Consider the following 21,747-nt stretch of genomic DNA (forward strand, 5'->3'; position numbering starts at 1 on the left):
AGACAAAACTGCCTGAGGCTTCAGCCTGAACCAAAGGGATGCAGGTACAGGTGCTCTGAAGCCTCACTTCCACAGTCAAAATACAGGCATCTCATCCAGGACACTAATGATTTCTGTAAATTCCAAATTAAAATTTTGTGGCCATATACCACCAGTGATCTTCAAGGAATTTCTGCAAAGATCTGGGAGATACTCATCTGCAAAGCAAATTTTTCAAAGGGAAGACCTAGACCAGAGTTGGCTCCCAGAAGTGTAATTTTGCTGACATGCTCTTTCCTGAGTGAAGGGTACTTGCCAAATGAACACCACTCACACTGAATGCTGGAACCCAGTTGCCCACAATCCCAGCACAAACACATGGATCTCACTGCAACTCTGTTTTGAGAGGAGGATGGCCACCACTGGCCTTCTCTGGTGGGTTTACTCTGGCTGGATTCTTCAGTGTCTCACTTCAGTAGGAACCACCACAGTTCTTCTGGTCACCTGTCCCTGGGTGAACTTTACATGAAAATCCCTATTTGCATTTCCCTTTGTTGCATTCCCTTCTTTAAATTCATAATATGCAGTAGTAAAGATGTCTTTTAAGTCAGTTGGTACATTACTCCCACTAAGTTAGGATGACCTATGCCAACTTCCACACAGTAAAAAACCCTACACATCATTTCTAATTGCTTTCAGGCCAACATTGCTGTTGCAGAGCAAAAATTAGCTAGAGAATCAGACTTTTTCCTCTGGAGCACATTAGAATTATATCAATTCCCTCAACACACAAAAGTGCAGCACTTGTTCTACCCACAATCAGGTCAGTCCTGTTATATCAGAATGCCAGAATGCAATCCCTCCTCCTAGTGCTGCAAGGACTGCATTTGGCACAGTAATTCTTGGCTCTACTGTTCTCAGCTCACTAGCTGCTAGGTGAAAATACTTATTTGATTTTACCTTGCAACAGCATTATGGGGATGTAAAACAGTGATAGTTCTAAAGCATTCAGACAGTATCAAAGAGCTATTTAAGTTCTTTAAGAGATAGTCAAGCACTGAGTTTATTTGTTTGGTATTTATATGCATCTTCAATACCACCTGTACATTTCTACTGGCTGTTTTAAAACAGAAAAACATTTTCCAGCCAGGGCTTAATGTATCTGGCCTCCTGTGGTGGGCTGATGCTCCCTGCAAACCAGGTGCCCACCAAAGTCATCCTATCACTCCCTCAGCTGGGCAAGGGAGAAAAAATCTAACAAAAAACCTTTAGGTTGAAATAAGGACAGGGAGAGATCACTCACCAACTACTGCCATGAGCCAAATAGACTTGAAATGGGGAAATTAATTTAATTTATTGCCAATCAAATCAAAGGAGGATGATGAAAAATAAAAATTAAATCTTAAAAACCTCCCCCACATCCTTCCCTTTTTCCCGAGTTTAACTTTACTCCAGTTTCTCTACCTGCTCCTCACCAGAGCATTGTCTCTGCCTCTCACTCCTCCTGAGGGGGAAGATCCCCCACATTCTTCTTCTGCTCATATGTGAGTCCTTCCATGGGGTGCAGCTCTTCCCAAACTGCTCCAGCACAGTCTCTCCATGGGGTGCAATCCTTCAGGCACAGACAGCTCCAGTGTGGGTCCTCCATGGAGTGACATGTTAGGCCAGCAAAGTTATTCCAGTGTGGGCTCCCCTTCTCATGGGTCCACAGGTCCTGGCAGGAGCCTCCTCCTGCATGAATTTTCCATGTGGTCACAGTTTTCCTGAGGCATCCATCTTTTCCAAAATGGTCCCCTCCACAGGCTGCAGGAGGATCTCTGCTCCACCATGGACCTCCATGGGTTGAAGGGGCCCAGCTGCCTCACCATGGTCTCCATGCAGGCTCCAGGGGAATCTCTGCTCCAGAGCCTGGAGTACCTTGTCCTTCTCCTTCTCCACTGACCCTGGTGTCTGCAGGGTTGTTGCTGTCACAATATTCCTCTGCAATCTGCTCTTGTGCAGTAGTTTTTTCCATTTCTTAGCCATGTTACCCCAGAGTCAGTACCACCATCACTGATGGGCTCAGCCTTGGCCAGTGGTGGGTCCACCCTGGAGCCAGCTGGCATTGGCTCTGTAGGACACCAGGGAAGCTTCTGGCAGCTTCTCACAGAAGCCACCCCTGCAACCCCACCCCCCCTGCCACTACCAAAGCCTTGCCACAGAAACCCAATGCATCTCTGAATGGAAAACATCATCTGATCCCTTTTCTAGGTTTGTTTTCCTTCAGTCCACATCCATTTGCAAAACATGTACAGTGATTGACTATCTGCTTCACCTCAGAGCTGAAGGGAGGCTACAGCCCTGTCCACCTCCGTTCCCAACCAGTCCCCAAAGCCAAATGCCTGCTGCATTACCAGTTTTGGCACCCTTACCAGTGTGATTATTCAGCATGTGGTTTCCTTCCACACACATCCTGCACACATCTTCCTGTGGAACTGAACTCAGGCCTGCATAGCTGCTCCAGTATCTGCAATACCTGGAGCCAGAGAATGCAGTCCTACTGGTCCTACTATCTGTAGACTTCTTTGGAGTTAGCAAGTCTCTTTGTAGTCACAGGCCCCTTGCTCTCCATCAGATCCCAGCCCAGTCATCTTCCAGAGACAACAAAAACCTCTAATGCCCAAGTTTCAACTACACTTTCTTTAATATTTTGCTACATCCTTTTCTCTCTTATAGATAAAAAAGAGTATTTCCATCCCTCCCTCACTCACAGACTGCAATATTAATTACAATCTCTTCCAACTATCTACTTTTGTCAAAGACATACCCAAAGATCACAAGCAACAGTGAAGTTGCTTGTGATCTTTGGGTATGTCTTTCACAAAAGTACAAAATCAAGCAAGCATTGATGGCCAAAACCACTTTGTGATCCTACCAAAGTGATGTGCCTGGCCAGAGATAAGAGAGACAAAAGAGCAGCTAATTCTATATTGTAGCTAATGCTAGCAAAGATTCACTTTGCCAGAGACATTGATATATCCATGCATGTAATATTACATAAAACCAAAGTCTTTCCTAGAGTGTTTCCAAGACAATTGGCATTATTCTGCTATCATCACTAGGGCTCCAATCCCAAGCTCTTCCTCTGGATTGGTGGCATGGAGAATCACAGCTGCAGCCTTAAGAATAACAGAATCATTGAAAGGGGCCTTAAAGATCATCTACCTCCAACCCACCTACCCTGCAGGGATATCTTTCAATACACCAGGTTGCTCAGTGCTCCATCCAGTGCTCCATCCAGCCTGGCCTTGAACACTTTCAGGGATGGGGCATCCACAGCTCTGGGCAACCTGTTCCAGAGCCTCACCACCTGCACAGCAGAAAACTTCCCCCTAATATCTAATCCAAACCTACTATCTTTTTGTTTGACTCCATTCATCCTTGTCCTGCCACTTACACATGATAAAATGTCCCTCTCCATCTTTCTTGTAGGCTCCATTCAGGTACTGGAAGGCCATAATTAGGTCATCCTGAAGCCTTCTCCTCCTTCTCTTCCTCTTCCTCTTCCTCTTCCTCTTCCTCTTCCTCTTCCTCTTCCTCTCCTCTCCTCTCCTCTCCTCTCCTCTCCTCTCCTCTCCTCTCCTCTCCTCTCCTCTCCTCTCCTCTCCTCTCCTCTCCTCTCCTCTCCTCTCCTCTCCTCTCCTCTCCTCTCCTCTCCTCTCTGAACAATTCCAGTTCTCTCAGCCCTTTGTTGTACTAGAGATGCTCCCTCCCTCTCATCACCTTGGTGGCCTCCTCTGGACTCTCTCCAACATATCCATGTCCTTCCTGTGCTGAGGACCCCAGGGCTGGATGCAGACCTGCAGGTGGGGTCTCACAAGAGCAGAGGGGCAGAATCCCTTCCCTTGCCCTGCTGGCCACGCTGTTTTTGATGCAGCCCAGGAGGTGTTTGACTTTCTGGGCTGCAAGCTGACACTGACAGCTCATGCCCAGCCTCTCATCCAGCAGAATCCTCAGGTCCCTCTCAGCAGGGCTGCTCTCAATCTGTTCACGCCCCAGCCTGGAGTGATACTCATTGCCCCAACAAAGTATTCCACGTGTCTGCTGCACATTTTCTCTTCCAGCACTTACAAATCGTGCTGCTCTTCCACAACCTGCCAACTCTTTTGTCTGTGAAGCTGACACAGGAATATAAAGCAATCTTGATTTATGAGAAAGGGGGCTGTGGAGGGAAAGCTATTCTTCAGAGCTCACCTACTCTGGTAGAAAAAAACCAACCAAACAAACAAAAACCAACCCAAAACTCAAATCCATAATCCAATTCCACTGTTTATGCTTAATCACTGCATGTTACTATACAAAGAGCAAGCTAGCCACAGTGCTATGCCACCATGAGCATGGACAGCAAAGATAACAGCCTTTGATTGTTACTAATATTATTTAGAAACTGCTTCCCCTCATCAAATTTCCAGCTAATTCTCTGTGTCTTTTCTTACATCTTTCCTTCCCCTTTGCACACAAGTTATCAAATTCAGAACAGCAGCTGAACTGCCAAGAGAAATGGGGGATTTTAACTTGAAATCAAAGAGCAGAATCTCAATCAATTTCTTATGCCCTTCTCAGCATGTAGTATGGGCGGCTGTGGAGAGAGAATTGCTTAGCCTGGTGAAAAAGAAGAAGGAACTTGGTGTTTATTTGCATTCCTTCAGCTCAAATTGTGGCTTTTGGGGGCACTGGCTATTCATTTAAGATGCTCAACTCCAAGTTTTGAACTGCCTCTACAGTTTCAAGTAGGAGCATGATCTATATAAAAGGCAGCTGCAAATAAGGTGGTATCAATCTGGCTGGCTAATAAGATGAGAGGATGAAAGGAGAAAGAAGAGGAGCACCTTTGAAGGGTCACACACACATAGATCTCCTTTGGACAAGCAGCACATGCCAATGAATGAGCAAAAATCCCCCCCACTGGATTGCACGGGGGCCCAACAGTACAAAGCCTGAGGATATCCTTAATGAGACCTGCTTATGCTCCACACTACAGTGAAGCAGCTTTTCAGTTTTTGAGTTTTTTGAGTTCTGCACAAACTATCCAGAAGCAGCGCAGCCTTTGGGGGACCTCACTGTCAAACAAGGCCCTGGCTGATTAAGTCACAGGAAACAACTTTGCATCAATAAAACTGACTCAAGACTGAACCCGTGGCAAGAAAGAGAACCCCTGGCAGTACCTGAGCCAGCTGCCCACCAAAGCGAGCTCCATCCCAAAACCAAGCCCACCGAGCCCCTCAGCAGGGGCTGCTGGGCTGTGGCAGTGCACGGAGGGCATTTCCCTGGGCAATAGCACCACCTGGTGACTCCGGGGACTGCGGGAGCAGCGAACCGGCTCCGCTCGGCCACGCTGAGACTGGAGCGCAGGAGGAAGGGACACTGACTCTGCCCGAGTGAGCTGGGAGCCAAAAGCCTGGGGAGGGAGGGAGGGAGGGAAAGGGGACAGCGGGAGGAACTTGCAAGAACTAGAAAGGTGATGCAGACTGAGAGGGAAAGAAGAGCGCCTGAGCACCTTCCCTTGGAATCACAGGCATCTCCCACTGCTGGGACCATCTTGAGGAGCCCTGTGTGGCAATGGGTAGTGTGAATGTGGCAAAGGCAGCTTCAAAGGAATGCCCCTATCCCACAATAAATTTATTGTACTAATGAACAAAGAAAGGAAAAACCCCACAAAACCCATAAAAACCTCACCCAAACCTGCACAGTATCAACAATGTTGTATGCCGCAGAAAGGAAATTTTTGGGTTAATTTTTAGGAGACCATAGTTGTGGGACTTCATGGAGTCACTATCTTCCACACAAGAATCACACCTCTAATTGCCTTTTACTGAGCACTGGATCAGAGGATCCTCCTGACCATGGCATAGCACGGACCAGAAGACAAACCCACTCAACCCACCCTGAGAGGTGCCTCGTAAGTGGTGAGAAAGTGTGTTACAGAATCATAGAATTACAGAATGGTTGGGGACAAAAGGGACCTTAAAGATCATCTATTTCCATCCCCCTTGCCATGGACAGGGACACCAACTAGATCAAGCTGCTCAAAGCCCCATCCAGCCTGGTCCTGCACAGTTGCAGGGATGGGGCAGCCACAGCTGCCCTCAGGGACCTCAAACCATGTTTGAGGCGCTCTCCTACCACCCTAGCTCACCCTAATGACATCTCCCTGCTGCCAGCTTGCTGATTTCCCATCTGAGCTCCACCACAGACACTTCAGTATGACCTCTCCAATGTTCACCATTTCATTTTTCAGGCGAGGATGAGAAATGGGCCCTGGTCTACCATGGGTCACATTCCCAACACCAACAAAACAGGAACTAAAAGCAAACTTCCCAGATCACTCCAGCAAGTCAGACCTCAAACAGGGAGGAGCTAAATAAAGCTAAAATAAATTAAACTGCAGGTACTGCTTCAATGCCTACGCAATTTTATTGATAGTAATACCTGGATTTTGGCAATTCCAATGGTCAGAGTTAATTTTCTAGACAAATCTGGGACACTTTTTAGCATCTGCATGCTGCCATTCCTTTCCTACCTGCTCTATCTCAAAACACACATGGAGTCACAAAAATCCACTTGATGTACTACTCCTCCTGCAGAGAAATTCTTATTTAAAGATACAGTAAAAAGATGTGTGAATAGTATCTACTTAGAAATCCTCATAATTGTCCCTGAAGTTGAAAAATTAGGTAAGGGAAGTAACATACAAGTCACTGTACCTCACATTGTCAGTGATAATGAGTATTGATTGCAGGGGTTTTATCTCCATTGGCCATATGCACACACACCAGCATAACAATTTGGTTAAACATCTTTCATCGCCATTGTGCAATGCAGTGATCACAGAAACCAAATTTAGTTTTCAGACAACATGCATAAATAACCTGATATTTTCACAGTTAAGTAAACACATTAAGCAACAGCATCCTGACAAATGTTGTTTTCAAGTACAATTTGCCAGCAAAAAATGGGATAAAAAATTCTGTGTAGTTCTTTCCAAACCAAATTCTTTTCCTAAGTGAACCTTCCCCACATATATTGTAACAGCTGCAACTTTCAAAATACTGGTATGATGAGGAGATAATCTTTGACTCAAATTGCTGTTTGACACAAGTTGCTGTTCATACTCCAACACTCTACCTCTTTTCATTGTCAAATTCTATCATTAGGGGTCATGATTTAGAAATACGGGCTTGTTAGTGCCACCTAGTAAATACAAAAACAAAATAATTTATATTCCTGTCCCAACATAGAAGATATCAAAAATCTTCCAACCATTATCTGAAATTGATAATCCAAATCCAAACACTGTAATTTCACATTGTAGATTGCCAACTAGTATCAAGTCATTTTCTTTTATTAAATGAAGGCAGTGGCTCTTACACAAGCAACAATATGCCCATCAACCACAGCATTTGACAAAATGGCTCTTGTGTTCAGCTTGCTATTTCACTAGTATAAAAATTGTCCAGCAATTGCCTGGAAAAACTGTAAAAGGGCTCAATTACCTTCAGATTTGTCCAACCAAGCTCAATAAGTGCTATTCAATTCAATGTTCAGACTTACTCATCCCACTTTGTAACTGTCCCACCTGCAACTTGTTACTGCATTTCATAGCAGAGAGGAAGAAAAAAGCCACTTAAATTATGAGTTCCAACTGAAACACTGGTTGAAAACTTCAATCCTGGAGACAAGAAAGCCCAATCCCTTCTCCCTTACAGCAACAGGCAAGAGAGAGGAAGAAGGCAGTTTCAGGGCCAGCTACAAAAATGCACATCTCCTCTAACAAACAGGAACCAGCCTCATGGCCAAGGATCTTTGCTCCAAATTAGCAGAGCCCTGGTACTGGGTACGTCACCTACCAACAACCAGAAGCAAATAACTCCTCCACTGGTCTCCAGTGGCCAAAGGCAGCTGGACACCATCAGCCTGGAGTGGGTCAGGAAACACCACAAGGGTGGAATGGGAACTAAGGATTTCGTATCTGGATTTATTGCCAGAAACTCTGCTTATCAGTTCCTTTTAGCTGATACAATAAACTGCAAAATCAGCAGCCTCTGGTGACCATCTAAGGTATGAGTTGGTCTCCTTTATCAGCAGCCTAAAGGCTGCCCAGCTGCTATGGGCACCCTCTTTATGCAAGCTGCTTTTACAATTTGCCAATCTTTGGAAAGCCACTTCCATCAACCTTCCAGACACAATAAAACAAGTTTCTTCTGCAGGGGGTATCAGGGGAAGTTGAGAGTTTCTGAAATTTGCCATTATTTGTTATTTCCAATTAATTGCAAATGACATGTAGATACTATGCATCCATGTGGACATTCGGCGGCAACATGAAGGAGAGGCTTAAAATCCTTGAAACTGGAGGTTTTCATTTCCTGAATTTATGTGCAGGATGGGAAATGGACAATCAAAAGTTTGCCTAAACCTAAATCTGTGCTAAGAAATGTTTAAGCAACTGTTAGGTTTAACCAACCTCAATTAGTAGTGATTTCATATTCATTCCACCTGTTGTCTGGATGTAAAGTTTTCCCTAAGACAGCAAACATCACCACTTATTTTAAACAGCATCATATAAAGACCCACCTGGTGCTTTCCCCTCTATCTCTCATGCAAGCAAACCGAAGAGATAACAGCAAGCACGGTATAATAAATCCCAGGGCTGAGTTTTTTATCTGTGGATTTACTGTGTGCTGCTGTGTGAAGTTACTAAACCTAAAGCTATCTGCACCAAACAGGCTCACAAATGGGAGAAATTATCAGTGCAAGGCTGTAGCCCTTAAGCAGTTGATTTCTTGGATGTGTTCACCTCCTGTTGATTTCATCAGGAATGAAACACAGCAACTTCTAAAAGCTGGTAACACTAGTGCCATGAAATTCAACTTTTTAGGGAAAGGCCCCTAAGGAAAACCAGGTTTTGTTGCTCTTACTGTTGAGGCACGCTCTTCTCTCCATCACAAAAATAACTAGGAAACCAGTACTAACTTACAACTGACTTGCAGAAGGAATGTTTTATTCATCTGGCCATTTTTTCTCATTTTCACTCAAAATCTGGGAACCAGAAATGGTCAAAAGTGTATAGACTTTGCAAATCTCAACTGAAAACACGCTGGGAACATGTCAAGAGGAATGCTAAACCATGGAGTTTAGTACATTTAAGGACACCTCCTCAAAGGACAAAGGAGTACAAGAGTGCATTTCATCTTTCCCTCCAAAATAGCAAAAGCCACACAGAAGGTGCTGAGGAGTCACCCTCAAGACAGACTGTCTGGATACTACACACTTCCAGTGTCACAGCCTGAGGGTTTGGGACTACATGGAACTAACTCCGAAGTTCCCACAGATCCCAGACAAGGCAGAACAACAGGCACAGGGATGGAGGAAGACATATCAACTGGCCAATGAGATCCCACCAAAGCTTCCCTGTGTCACATCTCTGACAGACTTTTTGACTGGTTGAGAGATACAGCTAAATTTAAAGCAATGCAAGCAACAATTCTGCAGGCTCCACTGGCCAAAAGTGTTTTGAAACACAAATGAAACAGCACTAAGACAAAGTCAGGGTTTGAAAATAATTTAAAAGGAAACTGAAGGCTAAAATCAAGGGAGAGGTTGGCAGGGTTTTTTCACCCCATGTTATTATTTCTACTCCCTTTTTGCTACTTTGCTCTGTCTAGCTTTCTGTTTTATTATCCTCAGCTTCTCTTTCCCTTGCTCCTCACTTTACTCCTCTGTGTTCCTCAATCCCTCTCACCCGTCCCCTTACAACACTCCCACATGTTCTTCCTTGGTCTCACAGTTTCAGTACTCCTCCTACTCCTCCTCCATTATTCTCTGTTTCTCCAAATCTCCTCCATGCCAACTTCTACACCCCTTTTCCTACTGATCTGCAGATCCTTGCAAGTGTTCAAGGCCCTGAGCAATGTTGTCTACAGGAATGTGTCCCTGCCCACGGCAGCGGGGCTGGAATGAGATGATCTTTAAGGTCCCTTCCAACCCAAACCATTCTTTGGTCATAAACTGTTCCTGAAGAATTTTTTTAGGCTGCAGGGCTACCACTCTCCTTCAGACAATCTCTTTAAATTTGGATTTACAGCATCGGAGGTTGGCTTTCTCTCTGCTATTTTCCACACCAGCCTAAGGGAGAAGACAAACCTGGCCACAAGATAGGTAGACCTCAGCTATTCTGTCTGGCTTTAATGTCAAATGACAGGAATCACTCATGAGCTGTATAATCTCAAATACTTAATTTACCTAAACATTTTATCCTAATCTCCACACAGCAGCACATTCAGCTGTGCATTAAAGCATATGCTGAGCTTTAAGCATGGGATGCAATTTAGCCCATGCAGCAAAGGCTGAAGGATGAACCCTGACACTCTGCAGAAGGGGGATTACCCTAATGCTCAGAATCAAACACAGCTTAAGGATGCTACTCAGATTAGGGTTTCAGTAACATAATCTCAAATCAAATTTATGTTATTTGGTTTTATCCAACTGCCATTTTTGTCACATAAAACATGCCCCAACTGTCTGTCTAATGCCCAGGCATGCATTTATTCTTTTCAAGTGCACTCTGCAGGAAAAAAATAAACAAAAATATCCAAAGCAGAAAAAAACCCACATCAATTTAAGACAGAACAATTGATCCTGAAGATTATTCCCATAAACTACACTCTGCTGTTGGAGTCATAACACTTGAAGACAAAGTTTAATTCCCTCACTGACATTTAACAAAACCAAGACAAAAACAAAGTTCAGGTTTCCTTGGATTTTCCACAAGAGCAATAACATTCAAAAAAGAAAACTGCTGGTGTAAGGGATAATGTAGCAAAAAACCTCCATGTTTGTAGCATATTCACAAAATTAATATCCTAAAAGGAAGCTTGTCTACACAGTATTGGAAAGGTTGAAGTCAGCATGGACTATGCACCATGAATAACTTCTGGCCTAAAAGTGGTTGGAGGCTTCCTGTTCATATCAGCTTTAAGAAGGTGTATTTCAAGTGTTGCTATTATGATTATTAAAATAGACACTTAATTACTTATATTTAGTATGCAAAGGAAAAGGAAAAAAAAGAGATAGATAATGGGCTTCCTATTCATGAAAGAACATACTCCCTTTCCCATTTCCTAAACCCCTCCAGGAATTAATCAGCTGCGAGATTCATCCACCAAAGTGGAAGTGCACCCTTACAGGCTTATAGTGGTGTGTATCAGTCAGTGAGAAGTTCACTTTTTTGTGGTTTGAGGGTTTTTCATTGACAGAGACTATCTAAAGCAAACAAAATTAGTATTTGCTTCCATGGATAGTAGAAGATGCTTAAAATTAAAACTGTGACTGTACGTTTACCAACACCTCCAGTATCTCAGTTGTTAATATCCTTCTAAATCCTAAACTATTGACCATAGTGATAACATATTTTTGCCCCCTTAAATCAAGTACCTAAAAATTGAAGTCTCAAGAGTCAAGCTGAACCTTGGTGTGACACCAGACCGCATTCAAGAAAACGCTCTTTTCAATCAGTCTTTGGCAAGTCTGGTGATTCCCAGTACGGCTTCTCTCTGCCGGCACACACCAGATGTTGAGCTAAGGATTCTTTCTTGCCACTGAATTGCCTCACAGGAAGAAAGGGTAGATCTGGAGAATTGACACAACAGCAGTACTGGAGATGAATTATCAGTTACCAATTACAAGCATAAGATAGAGAAGGTTAAAGCTACTCCAGTTGTATCCCACAGGTCATCAGTGAGCATGGAAAGAGATGCAAGTGACTTCAGACACATTCTGTCACCCAGAAGCACAGCTTTGCTGATGAACCATGAGATCCTAACAACACTTAAGTTTTGTTTGCTGCAGAATTAAATGAGCCCCAAATTTTTTTTTTTTTTTCAGAATTAAACCCACTTTAGGAGTCTCTTGTAACTTATTTTGGTTCTTTGGTATACAGGCTTTAAAGGGAAGGAGAATCTGCTTCAGAGAGCCCCTAACTGTAGGTGAATTCCTGTAAGAGCCTGGTATTTATAATGTACAGTTTTTTATAGTACCCTGCAGGGACTACATTCCCCTGAGGGGTCCAACCAGGACACCCAGTGACGTCTGCAGCATCCTGTCACTCTGCTGACAAAGGAGGAAACAATAACTCAGGGACACTAAGTATTTAGTGGCTGGATTTCATGCACATGCACTTCCACATGTTGCCCAAATAAGAACATACTCTGGCCAAAACAAAAAGTGAAAAACCGTAACTTCTCTACCCTTGCCTGCAAAAAATATAAAACCCATGAACTAACCAGCATTTCTGTTTAAAAATATCCTGGTGAAAATAAAAAGCGTTTGTTCCACTGCCTGTTGTTTGGCTTTCAGCACAGCCCTGCAAGGCCAGAGACTGTAAATCAACCACTGGCATGTGCTTACACAAGGCTCTGCTCCCAGCTGGCCTCCCATCCACCTCCGCTGGTGGCTTCCTAAAGCTTGGATTTGTCCTTTGGCAGTGGTGCTCAAAACGGCGAGCATTCACGGAAAAGGTGTACAAGATGTTTCAGAAGGAAACTGAAATGTGTCCCTTTCCTGGCATCCTACAAACGGAGATGGAATTTTAAAAATTTCCTTTCACCTTGACCTTGACACCACTACCCAGCCTCTACAAGGTATGTAGTGAGAAGAAAAACAACTCTGTAAGAATAAAAACATCTTTTATTTTGGTTTACTTTGGAAGCACGTGTCCCATGGCAGCTCCAGACACCTTCTGCAGAGTTAAATTCACATCAGCTGCCCTTGGCCCTACAGTCAGGAGGTAGTGGGCGACATGACAAGGAGCAAAGCACCAGAGGCTTGCTCTGCCCTCTCTAAAAAGCACGGGATGATCCAACTCATTGGCACCATGACCTAACCCATAGGTGTGATGAGCACTGGAAGGAGGTAAGACTTGTCGGTAGCTCGTGAGTAGACCGACTCTTCCCAGCTTCCAACCTCCATTCCCAACCCTCTTGGAAGGCACCTCCAACCATGTGCTGGGCACTTGGCTGGCCCCAGAAACATCTTGAGAAAAATATGAGCAGAGGAAGCTCCAGAAGCTCTTGATGGAGACCACAGCTCCAAAACCAGCCCCCACATCAGTGGAGGCCGGTGAGCCACCAAAGCTGAGAAGAAACTCCTTGCCCTGCACTCAGTTTTCTGGGGCAGCACCTGAACTGTGGGGAAGGTGGGGCCAACAGCAGCCTGCTCTAGTGGAAGGTGACCCTGCCCATGGCAGCAGGGTTGGAACCAGATGATCTTAAAGGTCCCATCCAACTCAAACCATTCCACCATTCTTTAACAGTGCAAACCTGCTAAAGCAGTTCAGTTCAAAGTGTTCACTTCAATGTGTCCCTCTCCCTTCCCCTCAAAACCACGGCACAGGAAATGGAAAAAAAAAAAAAAAAGTGCCTGTCCTGATCTTATCTGAAGAGAGATGTGGCCAGGAAATCCATGACTAATAGCAGTCCTGGGAGGGTCTAGCAACCCCAATGACTGGACAACTGGCATTTGCAAGAAGGAGCAGCAGGGAGGCAAAAGAGCAAGAGCAGCAGAGTTATGGCTCCAACCTCCCTGTAAATGCTTCTCTCAACAAGCAATTAGCTTGAGAAATTTTAGACAGAATAGGTCAAGAATAGGTCTCTCCAGCCTGTACGTGCACTTGCAGTCTGCAGCACCCACACTGACCCAGCTCAGACACAACCCAACACAAGCAAAATGCACCAGCACTGTATAATTTGTGTAATTTATAAACACCACCACAGGCAAAAGCCCTGCAGACTCAAAGGCCTTTGCCCATGGGGAGCTGAACTGCACTGTAACTGCAGCACATCCTACCGATAAATCAAATTATCACCTTAGAAACAAGTCCTACCACCAACCAGAGTTTCAGAAAACACACTTTAAATGCAAATTAAAAATGGCCTTTTAATATGGCTTGACTTAAGCTAGTTCAAAGGAACCACCTGATGGAAATGAGAGGGTTTTTCTTTTCTCTATGTATTGTTTGCATGCAAAGTTTCTGCCTCCTTCACATAGTCTGTCAGCATTACTTTACTGAATAGGGCTAAAACTGCACTCAACTATACGAAAAAAAATTGAGTTTATCACCATTCAACTTCCTTATTTTGGCAGAAAGAAAGAATGTGGGTTTTTTTTCTCCAGAACTACTGTAAACCAAGAAGTTTCCCAATTTTTGGCCAGAAATCAAAAAGAGCATGGGGTTGGGGAAATCTAAATATAAAGAGAATTTGAAAAACAGTAGAACTACAGCCTGCATATGATATCTGGGTGATAGTCACTGCATGGACTCATTCAACAGGCAAGTTGCAAGCATGGGATGGGAGCTCAGAGATGGTTATCAGCAAATGGGAGCCCATGAAGTGCAGCAACAAGCACCAGCCACAGGGTGCTCTTTTGCTACCCAGGAAATGATTAGTGACAAGCTTCCTCTTTGAGGCTTTGCTGCTACTGAAACTAAAATCTGCTTCAAATTCCTCCTTCTGCTTCTTCAGAAATCCAGTTTGGTTGGGCCACTGGAAACGAAAGCAGAGTGTGGCCTCCATAATCACCTTTTCCTAGAAGGATGTTCCAGTCTGCTCTTCTAAGCAATCCCACCCAATACCCTTGGAAGAAATCACAAAAGAAAAAAATTTTTAGATACATTAGGAAAGCAATAGGGCCAAGATCAGCATGAAATCCTAAATTCCAAATTATGAGAAATTGTTTACCTACATATTTAATGTCTATATTGCAAAAAAAAAATCTGATTGTAGCCATTTAAATGTCTTATAAAATAATATGAAAAGGCTGCTTTAGGCTTCTGAAGACACTTTTTTATTGCTACAAGAGACTAGGCCTTTCTTGCTTGCTTGATGCATAACTGGATTTTTATGCAATATTGACAAACACAATAAAAATAAAATCACCAGCCCCAGTCTCCTTTAGTATCTTGTATGCTTCTTTTGACTGGCAAAGCAGGGCAACAGAATATGGAAGTGCTGTGTGCTCACACAAAGTGCATATTTCAGAGTATTCTTCACCAAAGAAGAACACAAAGAAAAAACATTTCCCAAGAAAATCAGGTATATGCAGTTCAGCTAGTCATGTGTCTGTCTTTCAGTTCTCCATGGACTTAAAATCACTGTTCAGTTTCACCTGTAATTTGATGTTTCAGTACAATGCAAAAACATAACTGGCTAGGAAAGAGATACAGATCAAAGGGCTCCTTTGATGGAAAGGCTGAAATGATGGACACTTCAAACCAGTGACTTCACAAGACAGCCATGTGATCACAACTCAAAAATTTCTCTCATGATAGAGCTACTTGTTCACACAATAAAATAGAATGAATGAGTAGGTAATGATGAACCATTCATATGGGGGGAAAATTGCTTGGCAGTCTCTGTTCTTCTCTCAGACAAGACAGTTTTGTGGACAAAATTACAAAAGGCACACATTTACTTCATCAGTACATTCTTTCTCTTCTCATGACCCCCTTTCTTTGCTCTGCTCTCTGTTTTAGGCTACAACACTGCAGCTGTTGATGCACCCATGGCTTCTGCACAAAGCAGTGCTACTGTCTTCAGCAGGATGCTCACCTTACCATGGAGGCCACCTTACACATACCTGGTGAGAAGAAAGCTCCTTAACTGGTTCAACCCAGCCAGGGGTGTGTTCTGTTTTTAACAGAACAGCAGCTTTCCTATTTGTGCTGGGACATGTAGGCCATAAAAGCATTGCCTATGACAAACATTTTAGACACAAACTAAAATACTCCCAGTGATCTGTGTATATATCTGTATCATAGTGTAATTTCCACAGAGGAAATGTCACTCCTTTTACAAATGCAGGCTCACCAGCTTCAGACAGCATTTTCATGCTAGCACAATGCAGGCCAGCAAGTGACTTCTTAGGAGCAAGAAAACAGAGGCACAAACAGAAGGGCAAAGAAACAAAGCATCAGCCAGGGAAGATGTGGGCACTATGTTCAGGAAAAACTTTCTACAGGAAAAGCAGTTAAGCCCTGGGACATAACCCCAGGGAGAACATTGTGAGTTTTAAAGACAGAGGAAACAAACATATGTAAGGAATAAGAAGGGCTTTAGGGACAAGGGATGACCTCTGAGCCTCTTCCAATCCTACCTCCTTTGGTCCTGTGATGCACAGTCACAACACAAAAATGTAATAAACAAAAACAGAAGGAAAGGAGTAATGGAGGTCATTTTAAATGGTAGTCAGCAAACCACCTCCCAAATTCTGAAGAGTTGTCAAAGTTTCCTCAGGAAGTGACAAAGACAAGAAACTTTGCCTTAGTCGTAAACCTGGCAATCTCTTCTGCGGTTGCCACACACAATTATGTCAGGATTTGGCAGGGAGCTGTAAATCGCTCCTCCAGCCCACATAAAGAAAATGTTGGGAGCTAGGCACAGGGCACTGAGCAGCCACAGACAGATTAGGAAAGCTGGCAGCTGCACAGCCAGCCACATTTCAGCACTGAAGCACGGCTTAGGAACACAGCAGCTCCCCTATACTCCTCTCTCCTCCAGCCCCTCAACAAGGTGCCCACATGGAAACACCATGCAAGTCAAAGGAGAGCTACACTTCATTTCACCACACACACTGAGCTGCAGCTAAAACCCACTCAGACCCAGAAGCATGTGGCATCTAACACAGGGACAACTGCTGGGAACAAATAAACTGGACTGAGAGAGCAGGAAGAGTCGGGGGTAACAAGACAGGACTTGGAGCAGAGCTCCAAGAATTTGCACTCAGGAAGATGAACACCTTCCACATGCAGATACCTCGCTACCCAGCAGCAATAATTTACTGGAGGAAGTAGTTTAGGAGCAGGCTTGAGGACACTTGCATGGCAACATACTAAAGAGAGCTGTTCAACTGCACCTCCGTAGCTCCTACACCCGAGGCTGCAAGGCACTGGACAATTAGGCAGGCATCCTGCTCCTCCTCGCCCACTGGCAAGCTGGAACCATCCCTTCTCAGAGAGCTCTGCAATCAACAAAGCCTTCCTTCCAAACTGACTCACTCCCACCCTCCTGCTGCCCCAGATTTCCCCTTTGCCCTTCTCTCGCTCGTGTCTGCTCCAACAGCTACAAATCCCACAACCATCATCTTGCAGAGCACTTCTCCTGGCTGCTCCAAATCACTCCTGTGACACCCACAGAGAGTTTTAAAAACCTCAAGATACTATGGAGGAAGAAGAAATGAAATGCAGACACCCAAATCCTGTTTTTTTAGGTTAATACTAAAAACTAGAGGCCAGGCTCCCTCCTGGCAAAGTAGGGTCACATCCAGGAGCCAATAACCTACTCCCCATCTTTAGTGCAATGGCTCCAGGCCACTCACTGGCCCTGGACTACTGCACTGGTCTGTAGGGCTGGCACTGTGGACCAGAGCTCTGGTTTCTCTATTCGTCTTCATCATCTTCCCATCTCGACCGACCCTCTATAGCCAAATGGGGCTCCAGAGCTTGAGGAGAAGCTGGCTTTGCAAATGTTGCACCAGCTGCAATTTTTTCCCATTGGGAAATTCTGAATAGGCAGAAATAGGCCAAGTCCAGGCCCTCTGCACAGCTTGAAGCCAAACTGTGATCCTCCTGTCTGATCCAGAGGTGCAGTCTAGGGCTGTGTTCAGAAGTGGAGAGGGATATGGGTTTACATACCAATTTAATCCATATTTCTAACAAGGATAAGAACTTGTCTTGGGACTAGGATATTCCAGACTTTACTGATTATCAAGGGATCTATGACATACAATACAGATTAACCAGGTTTTTTTCAGGACCTACTGAAAAAACAACTGTCAAGATTTCTTTTGGTAGATCTGAGAATGTATTTTTGAGTTGCCATCTAGCTTTCAAGCAGATCAGACAATTATTGCCTCCATTTGTTCACACAGACAGGTATGGAGTTTCCCTGCTCTAGAAACGTCAACTTCTTGAGGGGATTCATCATCTGAAGGATTCCTCTCTTTTGGGAAAATAGTGTCAATACCCACGGTAAATGAGATGTCTGTGATGAGAAGTAGAAGGTTTTCTACAACTATGCCCTCTTAAAACAGAAGGAACATATCACTAATGTGATATGTTGTGACTACAACTACAGACACATCTCCCTAAGTGCTACCACTGCCACCCCATCATTTTAATGAATCTACAGAGTAATTGCATACTCTTAGTAACACAGAACTGTACTATAGGTTTCTTTTCCTATCTTAAAAAAAAAGCAAACAATTGCCTTACAAAATCTCCAGTAAGTTTTTATGTTACAAAACATCAATAAATTATGGACATGTGGAATCTCATACCACAAGACGTTTCATCTCTATAAAATTACAACATTTTCTGCTGGAGAAGAAAACAAGCAAAGACACATCCACATATTCTACCACAGACTCCTCATGTTTGTACAAACCACATTTATTTTTGTCACTATGCCATTTTAAAAGTTGAAGGCAGGAATTCTGACCAAGAAAGGAGGAATGGTGACTGCCAAATACTTGGGGTTGAACTCTCCAGTGCCCTGGCACCGCATCCTGGCAGGAACTACTCCAGGGCAAGGTACCCACTCCTGCTGGGCTAAGTGTCAACACAAATCAGAGAGAACTGGAGCGTCTATTTGTGTTTGGTTTTCAAATGTTCAACTCACTTGGATGGCATGAAAGCAAATTCACTCTAAAAAGCCTTCATTCATGCAGCTTCTCTGAGTGCTTATGGAGATGCGGGCCTAAAACAGCCGAACTTGCAGCGGGTGATTTGATGTTTGACTTTTAGAAAGAAACTTGTGTACTGGAGTAGTGATCCTCTGCTGGTTACTGTCAGCAGAGGTGGCTCTGCTCCGCGGCGGTGTTTGTGCCAACTTGGTGGGCACATTTTGCCGGGAAGCTCGCTCGGTGCCGGGCAGAGAGGGGCAGGCGCAGCCAAAGTGCAGAGCTAAGCACATTGCTGCTCCAGATGTGAAACGCACGCGCGAGTTCGCCAAAAAAGCGAAAGAAGAAAAAAAAAAAAAAAAAAAAGGAATGGCAAAAAGGACGTTCCTGTAAGGAATCGAGTCAAAGAAGCGCTGCTGAATAAAGCCAGGCAAGGAACTAAACAAAGCACCGAGCAGCACATCGGTGAGCCGGGACCGACCCCCCCGACACAGCGTCCCGGGGCGGGCAGCGCTGCTGCTTCTCTCCGGGCGGCTCCCCACCGCTGGAACGGGGCTCGGCGGGGCCACCGCCGCCTGTGACGAGCCCCCAGGGTGGGCAGCAAACCCCCCTACCCCTCCCGGTACCTTCGGGGCTCTGGCACCAAAGGGAGACCTCCGCGGGGCCAGGGCTGCCGGGGGGATGGCTCTGCGCCGGCAGCCCCGCCGCCGGGGGAGCGCTGGGGGAGACCCCCGAAAGAGAGCCGCTCTCCGCCTCCCCCAGCCCGCTACGCCCTTCTCACTTCTAAAAAGTTGAGAAACAAGACAAAAACAACAAGCCCCAAAGCCTCCCCCCGCCCTGTGCGCGGCTGCCAAGTTTCGGCGTGCAGGAATTTTCTGCGGCCGAGCCCCCCCCGCCCCGCCCGGGCCGCCAGACGCGGCGCTCCCCGGGAAGCGGGACAGCCAGGCTGGGAGCGGGACAGCGTTCCCCGGCTTAGCGAGCAGCCCAGCTCCCGCCGCCCCCACCTGCGAGGCGAGAGAGGAGGCAAAAAAAGGGGGAAGCGACCCTCCGGTCGCCCTTACTCACTCCAAGCAGACAGACTTTCAGCTCGCGTATCGCCATCATCTGCCCGGGGCCCGGCCGCTCCGCATCCCCGGCGCTCCGCACTGCCCCGCCGAGGCGGCCCAGCCCCGCCGGGGCCGCCCCCGCCGCCGGTCACATGCGCCCGGCCCCGCCTCGCTGCTGCCCCCCGCTCCCATCCCAGCGCCGCCGGAGCCGCTCCGGGCCTGCCACCGCGCCCTGGGCTCAGCCCCGGGGACAGCGCAGAATCGTTAGAGATGGAGAGGAGCTCTGGAAATCATCTGGTCCAAGCCTCCTGCCAAGGCAGGGTCATCTGGAGCAGGTTACATAGGAGCACATCCAGGTGGGGTTTGAATGTCTCCAGATAGACATGGAGATCCAGCGCTCTGCCGCCCTCAGTGGGAAGTTCTTCTTCGTGCAAAGGTGGAACTTCTTGTGTTTCAGTTTATGGCCATTGCTCCTCATCCTGTCACTGGGAACGACTTAAAAGAGTCCGACATCATCCTCTTGGCACCCACCTTTGAGATACTTATAGGTATTAATGAGATCTCCTTCAGTCTTTTCTGAGGCCCAGAGTCTCTCCTCATAAGAGAGGTGCTCCATGCCCCTAATAATCTTTGTGTCCCTTCGCTGGACCCCTTCCTAGAGCTCCTTGTCTTTTTTGTACTGCAGGGTAAATATTTGCTGTTGTGAGAAAAACAATCTGTGAGAGACGGCATCCTGCAGGGGGCTGTGCATATGCTTAGTCCTACACACCATGTGCTGGGCTAGGCATGGGATGGGGACTGCTCTGGTTGTGAACCATCTGAATCCATCTCCTTTTTCTTTTTTTTCTTTTTTTTTTTTAAGCTTTTCCTGCTATGTGCAGAAATAATTGAAAATAGTAACTCCATTTTTTACCCAGTCCCGGTAATACACACCCAATTTTGATAAAACAGTCAACCTCAGGTTAGTAGGTTGCAGCCCACACATCACATACAAAATTTAAGTTAAACTCATCAGCTTAAGGCTACTCCTCTGAAATCAGTGAAGAAGAATTCATAACCACTCTGCTCTTGGTATGCAAGGTGGTAGAATTGATGGAGAAGGATTGCGCACAATAACCCCAGGAAGGCAGAAGAGCATCATCCATCAGATATTTTAAATCAGAGCATCTCTGTTCTGCTTACAGTTTTATTTTGGCTTTTTTTTTTTTTCTGCACTAATTTATCAGGTTAAATTGCTAAAGGGAATTGAAGAAAATCTTGATTAGTCATTGTGAGATTACTGCCAGGTCATTAGATGCTTCCTGGCAATAAACTGTTGTGGCATTCATTATAACACTAATTAGTTCCACACGGAGCCCTGCATTCACACCAATTGTCTGGATGGAGATGTTTGCCCACTTCCAGAGGTCCCAAATCCTAGGCCAAAGAAATGCCTGGAGCAGAGCAGTTGTTATCTCCATGGAGGAAAGCACGAAGTATTGCTAGCAGAGTATTCACAGGCTGTCAGGAGAGAGATTATCAAAAGAGAGAGATCAAAGGAGGGGCTCATCAGAGAGATGTTTTTCATTTAATTAAGCTTTTTTCCCCTTTTTTTTAGGAGAATTTAGCAGAGAAACAAAACACAGCAGGTTTTTTTAGACAACCAGTAAAGAATATTGCAAGGATTCTGGCTGCTCATTGCCTTTCCACAAGAATGCATTATACACTAAAGTATTTCAATAAGCACATGGATACAATCCCTGATGTGGAAAAACTACAGTTTGTACTCAGGACATTCAGTTTAAAGCAGCTTCTAATTAGTTTTACAAATTTCAGACAGTAATTAGTTCAACAAATTGACAGGAGATACAAATTTTTAAGGTTTTACACTACCCCACTCCGTTCTTTTACAAAGAGTGTTGTGGTTCAGGATCACCTTTCCATAGATTCTTTTGGGGGTTTTGTGATGTTTTTAAAAATTTCTGTATCTTTCATGTATGCTATTAGTCATCAATCCCTTTCCTTTGGTCTAGAT

General features: G+C 45.0%; 1 protein-coding gene across 1 annotated transcript in view; it reads right to left on the reverse strand.

Annotated features, from left to right (window-relative positions):
* Nucleotides 1–19,892, reverse strand: part of RAB31 (RAB31, member RAS oncogene family) — a 62,214-nt gene extending 42,322 nt beyond the window's left edge. Inside the window, exon 1 of the mRNA XM_054642560.2 lies at nt 19,753–19,892. Within this exon, the coding sequence (XP_054498535.1) occupies nt 19,753–19,791 (39 nt within the window). The 5' untranslated portion in view covers nt 19,792–19,892. The remainder of the gene's footprint in view (nt 1–19,752) is intronic.
* Between the last annotated feature and the right edge of the window lie 1,855 nt (nt 19,893–21,747).

The sequence above is a fragment of the Agelaius phoeniceus genome, chromosome 1 (genome assembly GCF_051311805.1).
Source record: "Agelaius phoeniceus isolate bAgePho1 chromosome 1, bAgePho1.hap1, whole genome shotgun sequence".
Lineage (NCBI taxonomy): Eukaryota > Metazoa > Chordata > Aves > Passeriformes > Icteridae > Agelaius > Agelaius phoeniceus.